Source organism: Pan troglodytes, chromosome X, assembly GCF_028858775.2.
Source record: "Pan troglodytes isolate AG18354 chromosome X, NHGRI_mPanTro3-v2.0_pri, whole genome shotgun sequence".
Classification (NCBI taxonomy): domain Eukaryota; kingdom Metazoa; phylum Chordata; class Mammalia; order Primates; family Hominidae; genus Pan; species Pan troglodytes.
In genome coordinates, this window is record NC_072421.2 from 151,128,996 (window position 1) to 151,139,855 (window position 10,860).

The 10,860-nt window shown below is 56.6% G+C and overlaps 1 protein-coding gene across 20 annotated transcripts; it reads right to left on the bottom strand.

Annotated features, from left to right (window-relative positions):
• Window positions 1-6,243: 6,243 nt before the first annotated feature.
• Window positions 6,244-10,860, bottom strand: PNCK (pregnancy up-regulated nonubiquitous CaM kinase). Of its 20 annotated transcripts, none has more exons than XM_016947641.2 (12): window positions 10,427-10,860; window positions 9,509-9,578; window positions 9,078-9,209; window positions 8,637-8,711; window positions 8,391-8,529; window positions 8,060-8,183; window positions 7,796-7,871; window positions 7,589-7,701; window positions 7,429-7,507; window positions 7,254-7,341; window positions 6,960-7,104; window positions 6,244-6,640 (listed from the first exon to the last, which is right to left on the bottom strand). In XM_016947641.2, exons 1-11 carry the CDS (start codon window positions 10,671-10,673, stop codon window positions 6,967-6,969), a joined length of 1,281 nt encoding a protein of 426 aa, XP_016803130.1. In that variant the 5' UTR covers window positions 10,674-10,860; the 3' UTR covers window positions 6,244-6,640; window positions 6,960-6,966. The 20 variants fall into 20 exon arrangements, with proteins under 20 accessions (XP_016803130.1, XP_016803134.2, XP_054532219.1 ...); XM_016947645.3 differs by having other exon boundaries at window positions 10,772-10,792; XM_054676244.1 differs by having other exon boundaries at window positions 6,244-6,636; window positions 10,427-10,688.

The window sequence follows — 10,860 nt, forward strand, 5'->3', positions numbered from 1 at the left end:
CTAATAAAAAGTTTAGCAAGGCCGCAGAATACAAGATCAATATACAAAGAAAATCAATGGTTACTTCTATACACTTTTAACGAACAATTCAAAAATGAAATTATGAAAACAATTCTGTGTACAAGAGCATAAAAAGAATAAAATTTACAAATAAATTTAACAAAAGAAGTGCGAAATGTATACACTGAAAACTGTAAAACATCATTAAAAAAATTAAAGAGCAAAATAAGTGGAATGATATTCTGTGTTCATGGATTGGAAAACAACATCGTTTTAACATAGCAACACTCTCTGGCTGGGCGCGGGGGCTCACGCCTGTAATCCCAGCACTTTGGGAGGCTGAGATGGGCAGATCTCCTGAGGTCAGAAGTTCGAGACCAGCCTGGCCTACATGGTGAAACCCCGTCTCTACTAAAAATACAAAAAAAATTTGCCAGGCATGGTGGCAGACACCTACAATCCCAGCTACTTGGGAGACTGAGACAGGAGAATCATTTGAACCCGGGAGGCAGAGGTTGCAGTGAGCCAAGATCATGCCACTGCCCTCCAGCCTGGGTGACAACAGTGAAACTCCATCTCAAAAAAAAAAAAAAAAAAAAAACCCATGTGCATCAAAAGACACTATCAAAGAGTGAAAAGATAATCCACAGAATGGGAGAAAATATTTACAAATCATATATCTGATAAGGATCTAATATCCAGAATACATAAAGAACCCTTACAGCTCAAGAATTAAAAGATGAATTATCCAATTAAAAAAAGAACAGATGTTTCGAATGAACATTTTTCCAAATAAGATATATAAATAATAAATACATGAAAAGATGCTCAATATCATTGGTCATTAGAGCAATACAAATCAAAACCACAATGAGATAGCATTTCACACACACTAGAATGGCTATTTTAAAAATCACACACAATAACAAGTGTTGACAAGGATGGAGAGAAATTTGAACTTCACGCATTGCTGGTGGGAATGTAAAATGGTGCCGTTGCTTTGGAAAACAGCTTGGCATTTCCTTCAAAAGTTAAACATGGAGTTATCATATGGCCCAGCAATTCTACTCCTAGGTATATACTCAAGACAATTGAAAATCCACATCCACACAAAAACTTGCACACAGTTGTTCATAGCAGCATTATTCACAACAGCTAAAAGTGGAAACAACCCAAATGTCCATCGATAGTTAATAAAATGTGGTCTATCCATACAATAAAATATTCTTCAGCTGTAAAAAGGAATGGAGTACTGATCCATGCTACAATATGGATGAACCCTGAAAACATCATAGTAAGAGTAAGCCAGACACAAAAGCCCATGTATGGTATGATTCCATTTATTTGAAATATTGAAATAAGCAAATCCACAAAGATAGAAAGTCAATTAGTGGTTGCCAAGCACTGGTGGGGGGGGGGTGCGGTGTGTAAATGGGGAGCTACTGCAAATGCGTACAAGGTTTCCTTTTGGGGTGATCAAAATGTTCTGGAATTAGATGGTGGTGATGGCTGCAAAACACTGTAAATATACTAAACACTGCTGAATTGTACATTTTACAGGGTGAATTTTATGGTATGTGAATTGTATCTCAATAAAAACAAATTTTTAATTTGAACGGAAAAGGATTGAAAAAACTATACCAGTTAAATGTTAACCAAAAAAAGTTATAGTTGCTATGTTAATATCAGACCAAGTAGACTATAAGGGAAAATCATTGCTAGTATTAACATATATCACTGTATTTTGATCAAATATTCAACTTACCTAAAATACATACCAATTCTAAACTCAAATACACTGAATAACATAACTTATAAATACATAAAGCAATAATTGAAAGAACTACAAGGAGAAACTGGCAAAAAGCAGTTGAGCCTCTACTCAGGACATCATGTGAGGAAAGACTTGGTTCCCTGGGGTGAGGGAAACTGTGGAAATCTCCATGGGGTGTGAGGGAGGAGCTCTGGAGAGATGGGCATGAGCTTTTGTTTTTTAAAGACCAGCATGATAGTAAGCATGGGCTTTTTCTATTTCTCAAAAGGGGGCAGATAATAGGGTTGAAAAATATTAAAAAATTATCTTAAAGCAAAAATCAGATCCTGTCACTTGTTCTGTTTAAAACGTCCGTGGCTCCCAGTGCCCTCTTGAGAAAGTTCACTTTCCAGGCTGATCTCTACCCACCTCCTCTCACAACCTCCCTCAACCAGAAGGGATTCTTTGTTATTTCTGAAACATTCCATACTTCTTATCTTGCCCACCTGGTGTTGGGGCTAGTGATAGGGATCCGTGGATGAAGCTGGGGTGGGGTGGAGAACATGGTTGCCACATGCCCAGACAGTGCCTGGCAGGAAGAAACATGTGGCTTAGAGTGCCAACTCAGCCACCGCCTGGCCAGGGGGCCCGACTTGGTCACTTCGTCTCTTCAACAGACCTGTTGCTCTCCCGGGTTCCCTGGCAGCATCCTCAAGTCCCTCACAACCCCCCCACCACCCCCATTGAGTCGATGACCAAACTCCATCTTTCCAGTAGTCCCACATCTCTTGCCTTGTTCTCCACATGGTTCAGCCTTGTCTCCCAGCCACCAGCCCTGCCCTGCCCCACTTCCAGTCCATCGCTCACACCGAACTCCAAAGGGATCTTTGTAGGGCCCAGCTCCCATGCCCCATTTCCACCACTGTGCAAAGACCTCCCTGGTTCCCACTTAACAGGACATAAAATTGAGGCACAGAGGAGCTTAAAGGCAACACAAACCAGGTGGCATGGTGGCTCACACCTGTAGTCCTAGCTACTCGGGAGGTTGGGGATCACTTGAGCCCAGGAGTTCTGGGCTGTAGTGTGCTATGTCCATCAGGTGTCCGTACTAAGTTCAGCATCAATATTCTGGGAGCAGAGGACCACTAGGTTGCCTACGGAGGGGTGAAACAGCCCAGGTCGGAAACGGAGTAGGTCAAAACTCGTGTGCTGATCAGTAGTAGGATCACACTTGTGAAGTGAATAGCCACTGCACTCCAGCCTGGGCAACACAGTGAGACCCCATCTCGTAAAAAAAAAAAAAATGGCAACACAAACCATCTGCAAGACCCAAACTCAAATCCAGCGTGGGTTCCCCCAGCCCAGGGTTCTCTTTCCTTCAGACACACAGAGTTTGCATTCACGAAGAGAAGTGGGGAAAGAATGCCGCCTTGTTTTCTTCAATTCCCCACACAATCATGTCCCAAGCAAGACCTCGCTTGCATGGATGCAAGCAAGAGGATGCAGTGGCAGAGTGTGGGTTCAAATCCTCACTGTGCCACAAGCTGTATGGCTTTGGCTCACTTAGCCTCTGTATGCCTCAGTTTCTCCATATGTGAAGTGGGGATGATGATCATGATAGCAGCTATCTCACAGGTGAGGTTCAAGTTAATACATGGAAAGCTCTTCAATAAAGAGTCGTTACTAGAATTCTTTTTTTTTTTTTTTTTTGTAAAGATGGGTTCTCACCATCTTACCCAGGCTAGTCTCGAACTCCTGGGCTCGAGGGATCAGTGTTCTTTTTATTAAAAGGAATAAGCCTTCCAGAAATACCAGATACAGTGCTAGATACATATTTGCAAAGAGAAGGGTGAAAAGTAAGTCTACTTTCATGCCCGTGAAGGCACCTCGAACTCACCACATCGAGAATCAATCTCATTACTCCTCCCCCAAAGTAATGCCCGTTGAACTCTTCTTGATGAATGTTCTGCTGCCAGAAACATGATCTACCTGGATCCCCCCGCTTCATTCCCCACCTGCAACCCATCACCAAGACCTGTCCACATGACTCCCAAAGAGCTCCTAGGACCACCTCCGTGTCTCCCTGTCCCTAGGGTGGACCCACAGGTTGAGCTTCCCTTGAAACTCCGCTACCCACAGGTTTGCTTCAAGATAGAGCACGTGACCCACTCTGTGTGGCCCAGAACAGCAGAGACAGCTTCCTTTTGTGATGCCCACCAGGGTTCCCCTGACCCTCAATTCTGGTCTGGTTCCAGACACCCCAATTCCTAGCAGTCAGCCCCGGCTCAGCACCTAACCCACACTGGGCAAGGATGCTCTCTGGCTACAAACCCCTTCGATGGCTCCCCACTGCTCCTAGACTACAGCTCCAGCTCCTTCCCCTGCCAGGCTTGGTCTGGCCCGTTCCTCTTGCTGCCAGCCTCAGCACCAGCCCTGAGCCTGAGAAGCCCTCACAGTGTCCAGCACAGCTCCCTTGCCATCACTTCACACACACACACCACCTTTTGCCTTTGGCTAAACCAGTCCTTTCTCTCTCCCAGGCTGCCATCCCACTGCCTAGGTGACCCAAACTGCCTTCCTCATATGCGGTCTCGGAGGGATGAAGGAGGGGTGCCGCCTCTGCTTGACCTGGGGGTTCCCCCTCTCGCCCCTATCACAGATGGGCAGGACCTCTCCCCCAAGGTTGGACTTCCCCAAGGCAGGATTTGCAGGGTGTGGGGTAGGGGCAGTCGCGGAGAGGAATGGATTTGAGAGGCTGCCCAGGTGCTGAAGGAAGCTAATGGACGTCTAAAGATGGGGCCGTGGCTCCCCCTGCTGACGGGAGGCCATATTGCACCCTGTGTCAAGGCAGCCCAGAGCTGGCTTAAGCTCCAAGCCGAAGCGATCTGGCCACGTGCCTGGACTGGAAGAGCTGGCTGTTCTGAGCGAGTGCCGGTTTCTTCTGTAACGCTGGCTCTGGCACTCCTGCTCATTGCTCCCAGACCCACAAAGATCATTTTTATCATCCCCGTAAAACCTCCCCTCCAATAGAGGGCGTCCTCCTGGAGGGCAGGCGCCTCTTCTGATAGGCCCAGGTCAGTGCCCAGCACCTGGCACAGAGTAGAGGCTCAGTCAACATCTGACCAAAACAACAGCAAGTAGGTATCGTGGGAGTCCAGTGTGAACAACGGAGAAGATGGGAAGGGGGGCCCACAGCAGGGGTGCCCACAGGCAACAAGGCCCCACGTAGGGGTGAGGGCAGGTGGGACAGGTCTTGGAGGCGAGGAAGCCGTGGTACTGGCTGACTGAGGTCCCCTGTGGGGCCCAAAGCCTGGGGCGAAGGATGGCCTGGGAATGGCTGTGGGGATGGAGGAGGAGGCTGCCCACCCACCTCCAGCCTGCTCTCCCTGGTGGAAGCCAGGTCCCCTGGCTCCAACCCTGAACCCCACTCCAGCCTTCACCCACAAGACCCAGGCCAGCCTTGGTTTGAGCCTCACCGCCTCCCTTTGGGGCCCAAAGTTCAACAAGGAGACTGATCTTCTCTACCATTCTCGCCAGTCAAGCCATGGGTCATCAGGCTTACACTCTGAGGGCTGGCAGGGAGCAAGGGTCTCAGAGGGGAGGGAGGGGTGGCCAGCTTGCCTGGAACTCTCACTGGGGACAAGAAGTGGCTCTAGGGGTCTTCCCCTGATGGGCCCAAGAGAAAGGCCTAGAGGGGCCAGCAGAGCTTTGGGACCCAGCAAGGCAGGGCTCTGGAGCCCTGGCCCCTCCAAAATGGAGGTTGGTGGGGCTGGGGCCACTCAGACCAGAGGACAGGCCACGGCTCTTCACTTCAGAAGCCGCCGCCAAGCTGCCACTGCTCCCAGAGCCCCAGCTGCCAGCCCAGGTCTACCCCAGCCTGGAGCCTGAGGGTTCCAAAGCCCCCGCACAGCAGAGGGGAAGAGGGCCCCGTGTCGCCCTCTCCTGGACAAGGAGCTCCTCTCACCCCCTGACCCTGGGGTCCCCTACTCTTCTGCTCGACAAGATGGCCTCTGGCCATCAAGAAAGGGAAGGGAGGGAGGGATGGAAGGTGACAGTCCTGGGCTCTGGTCACCCTCCATGCACCTGTGAGCCCTTCCCAGTCCCAGGCACCTGGCTGAGGCACCCCAGGCCCGGCCCTGCATGGCAGGGGCACTGGAGCACATCCCTGGGGGTCTGGAGCCAGCACTCAGCCTCCTGACTGCGCCCCCTGCTGGCAGCCCAGCAGGCGTGCGCTGCCTCCACTTTGTCCCAGGACCCCAAGGCTGGGCAGTTACACCTCTGGGGTGGCAGAGCTGCCCGGCCACGCTGCCACTTGTTGGTGCTTTGGGGGGAGGGGACAGGAAGTTTTTGGACAGTTGGAAACTTGTCTGGGGAAGCAGAGGTTCAGGTGGCAGTGGGTGAAGCCGTGTGGCAGGGTCTCATTGGTTTCCTTCCCACAAGTGACCAGGTCCCCTCCACACTCGCCGCACCCCCAGGTCACCACTGGCCCATTGCTGTATCTTTCTTTATTGGTTTGGGGAAAACTGGAGGGGGCTGGAAGGCCATGACCATGACACAAGCAGGACCACCCACACTCAGCGAAGCACACAACAGCCGTGCAGGAAAGACAGCCCCCGAGGCCCGCCTGCCAGCACCCCCTCGGCTTTTGGCGGGGCGGGGGGGCAGGGGCGGGAGAGGCAACAGGGGAGGGGAGCCACTGCCCCCAGGCAGGGCAGAGCCTGGGGACAGACTTGGGGGTGCCCCATTCCAACCCCAGCGCCATGCGCCACACCCTCAAATCTCAAAATCCAGCAGAGGCCAGCCCCAGGGGGAGGGGTTGGGGGAGGGGACCGAAAGCATCCAAGGGAAGGAAATCTGGGGGTCAGTCCACTTGGCCTCGGCATCTGCCTGAGAGGGAGAAGCAGAGGGAAAGGGGGTAGTCAGGAGCCGACCTGCCAGCCCTGTGCCCCCACCCCCTGCCTCGGTCAAATCCCGGACTTCTTAGAGGCCCTCTCCCCCTGCACTCCCTTGCCCAATGTCAAGCACCCACTGGCCCTCCCTGTCCTTCCACCTCTCCCGGGGCCCTGGCTCCTCCCTCTGCTCTCTGCCTTCAGTCCTCTGGCCTGTGGGGGCCACCCCACTTAGCTCTTGGCCACATGGAGCGCCACCACCCTCTAAGCTCTCCAAGGAGCCAGCTCCTGGGGGTGCAGGGTCCACCCAAACACACCTGGGCATCACCACTTGGGGGGCTGGCCAGCATGGAGGCCTGAGTGGCTGTGGCGGGCCATGCCCTGCTCAGAGGCCCCCTCGCCCTCTGGGATCTGCCCCAGCTTCCGGATGTGGCGCAGGAACGAGGTGGCATTGAAGGCTCGCTGCCAGAAGAGAGGGAGATCAGGCCAGGCCTGGGCCCAGGCCCCAGCCCCAAGACTGTGAGGACTGCAGTGGCCACTGGGCAGCCACGGCGATCAGGCTACAGCTGGGGTGCGGCGGGCGACCACACTGGGTCTCTCTCCACACTGACCTTCCAGTGTGTCCGAGCAAAGTTCTTCCGGATCTGCTCACTGACAGAGCCTAAGATGTCCCTGTCGAAGGCTGTGTCCCCAGAGATCCTGGGGAAAGGCTGAAGGTCGGGGGGGGCCTCTCTGCCAAGTGCAGTCCCCCTGGCCCTGGGGCAGCTCAGCAGGGCTCCCACTCACCAAAGGTGCTGCAAGGCCTGTTGGCAGGTGAACCTCTTCTGGGGGTCTCGCTCCAGAAGGTGCCGGATGAAGTCTTTGGCTGGAACAGGGAGGCTGGGTCAGCCTGTCAGGTCCCCACCCCCTTGCATCACCTCCAAGCACGGGCCAGCCTCAAGCTCACCTGATTCTGAGATGTCATCCCAGAAAGGAGAGTCAAACTCATAGCTGGCCCTCAGGATCTGGCTGAAGAGCTCAGGGTCGCTCTCGTCGTAGAAGGGGGGGTACCCACACAGCCTGGCACCCACAGATGAATCATCCAGCTGTCCCACCCTCCCCAACCCAGCAGGGGCAGGCAGGCAGGAGACAAGCCTTCCCAGCAGTCACTCACAGGATGTAGGAGATGACGCCCAGGGCCCACACATCTACGGCCTTCCCGTAGGGTTTCTGCTCCAAGAGCTCTGGGGCTGGGGGCCAGAGACAGACAGACGCACGCACAGGCACACACGCAGCCATGCCGCTCAGTGTCACTGGCTCGGCCTACTCAAGCCCAGGAATGGCCCACACAAAGGCAACGGGCACAACAGCCTTCCCGGCTGTCTAGGGTCCCCCAGGCCACCCCACTCCCAGCAAGCCTCAGGGTGTCGTCCCTCACCCACATATCCAGGGGTCCCACAGGCGGTGCCTAGCATGTTGCCAGCCTGGATTTTGGAGAGTCCAAAGTCAGAGACCATGATCTTCGAGTCCTCAAAGGGCGTGGCATACAGGAGGTTTTCGGGCTGTGACACACGGACACCGGGAAAAGGGCCAGTCAGTCCTGACGCGGTGCCGGTGCTGGGACAGGATGGGGACTAGGCACTCTCAGGTTCCCCAGAGCCTTGGTGGAGCGGGAGATCAAGAAAGGCCCCAGCCGTGCTCCCGGGAAAACAAAGGCAGGGCCAGGTGGGCAGGTGGGAGGGTGAGGTGCAGAGGCCCCAGCCAGGCACCTTGAGGTCCCGGTGCACGATCCCCAGGCTGTGCAGGTAGGAGACGGCGCCAAGGACCTGACCCACCAGATGGCTGGCATCCTTCTCTGTGTAGGAGCCGCGCTCCATGATGCGGTCAAACAGCTCGCCACCCGTCACCCTGGGGGTGCCAGGGGTTTGGCTGACCCAGGCACTCAGCCTGGCCTTCAGCCCCACTCACTGCTCAGTCCCTCCCCGGCTCCCACAGCCTGCCCAGGCCCTCCTCACAGTTCCATGGCCAGGTAGAGGTGGGAAGGGCTCTCGTGGACATCCTCCAGAGCGACGATGTTGGGGTGACTGATCCTGCAATGGCAAGGAAGCGCCTGTGGGCCAACAGAGTCAAGGGGTGCTCTGTCCTGAGGCCCTGGGGAAAGCCTCCTCCCTCTTCTCTTCCTCCCACCTCTGCTCCCCATTCCCTACCACATGCCACCCCTGCCCGGTCCAGGAAGGCAGAGCTCCAGCCTGAGCCCCGGCCTTCCTTCTAAAGCCCATTTGAAAAGCACAGATCAATATCAACTCACTCCCTTTGCCACAGGGATGTGCAGGCCCAGAGAGAGCACTGCCCCAGGCCTCCCAAAGGTTGGTGGCCAGGCCTGGACTAGAGCCAAGGACTGCTTGCACCCCCCCCATCGACCTATGCCCCGTCCCAGGGCCCCGCGAGGTGCGCACCTACGGAGCACTGCGATCTCATTCTCCACCAGGGCCTCCTTGCCCCGGAGGGCCTTCTTGGGGATGCACTTGAGGGCCACGAGGTGTGCGGAGCCCCGCTCCTGGGCCAGCACCACCTCGGAGAAGGCACCCCTGCCGCAGACGGGGCGGTGGGAGGTGGGAAGGAAGTGGGAAGAGAGGAGAGGCAGGAGGGAGAGAGAGTGGAGTGGGGAGGGCCCCCTGTGAAGGAGATGGGGAGGCCCTACCTGGCCCTGTGCCACCCCCCACCACCACTCACACATGCCATCTCACAGACTCACTCACATTCACACACCCCTACATATTCACACACACACACACATCATCTCACACCCACTCGAGTAGTCACACACACATGCCATCTCACACAGGTACACACACACACACATACACACACGCGCGCGCACACTCACGATCCGAGCCTCTCACGGATCTCGTAGACGCTGCTGATGTCCTCCGTGTGTTTCTTCAGCAGCAGCATGTCTGCAGGGGCAGGGGAGAGGTGATGGGGGTCTCTCCCCGCCCCGCCGGGGGCAAGGGCAGCTTCCTCCTCCACCCCCTGCCAGGCAGGCCTCAGCCATTGCCGCTGCGCTCGACCCTCCCCTCCCCCGTCCAGGTCCACACCCCCAGACGGACGCCTCCCAGCGAGGCCACCGCATACACGCCTCCACATCCCAGGCCTACAGCTGCTATCCCACGCACCCTCCCCCGCACCCCGAAGGCGACCAGCGCCTGGATGCTGCCTCTCTGCCTCCACACATCCGGCCGCTTTCCAGAAGGCTCCATTCTCACCCACGCCGTCCCTCCCCCATCCACACATCTACAGCGCCCAAGCCCCCACCCCCGCCTAGACCCGCCACCCATGGCACAGCGCCCACAGGCACCCGCTGCCCAAGCCACCAAGCCGCCCGGGATGCACCTGCGACCCCCGCGCGCAGCCACCTGCCAAGACCGCGGCCACCCACGCGGCCGCAGACGCAGCCCAGCCCTCGGCGCCGCGGAGCAGGGGGACCTGGCAGCCTGGGCCGCCCGCGTCCCGAGCTGCGTGGACCGAGCGCGTGCGGGCAGGGGGCGCGCCAGGCGTGACAGGTGTGCTGCGGACGCGCAAGGCTGCGGCGGCCGCGGGCCGGATCCGGTGCGCCCCCGCCCCGCGCGTCCCCGCGCCCCGGAGCAGGTGCAGACCTGGAGCGGGTGCCGCAGCGTCGTTCCGCGCAGTGGCCGCAGCGCCAAGCCCCCCGCCCGCGCCCCGCCGGCCCCGCCCCCTCCGCGCACGCCCCCGCCAGCCGCCCAAGCACGCAGTGGCCCAGCGCGGCCGCGGCGCCGCAGGGCACCTTGTAAGGCAATCGCCGGGATCCGGCTCGGGTGCCGGCCGCCACCGCCCAGCCCACTGCTCGCTCGCGCCGCCTCCCGGAGCTGCGGCCCGGCTGGGCCGGCCCCAGGGCCTTTGCACCACCGGTGGCTGTCTCCCGGAGAGCTCTTCGGCCACAGGTCGGCAAGGCTCTCTGCCTTCCAGTCTCTGCCTTCACCGCCTCTCCGAGGACAGGCTGACCAGGCCACTTGCCCGAAAGCAGCCTCCATGCCTAGCTCCAGGACCCTGCAACCCTGCACCACAGCTCTGCCACCCTGGGCTCCCGGCACTCACTGGGCTCCCTCTGGCTCCACCATTAATCCCTCACCCTCGCTTTCTTCTCTACCCAGCAGCCAGAGCATTCCTTTTATTGAGATCATGTCACCCTCCTGCAGCTCTCTATGTCAATCCAAGTCA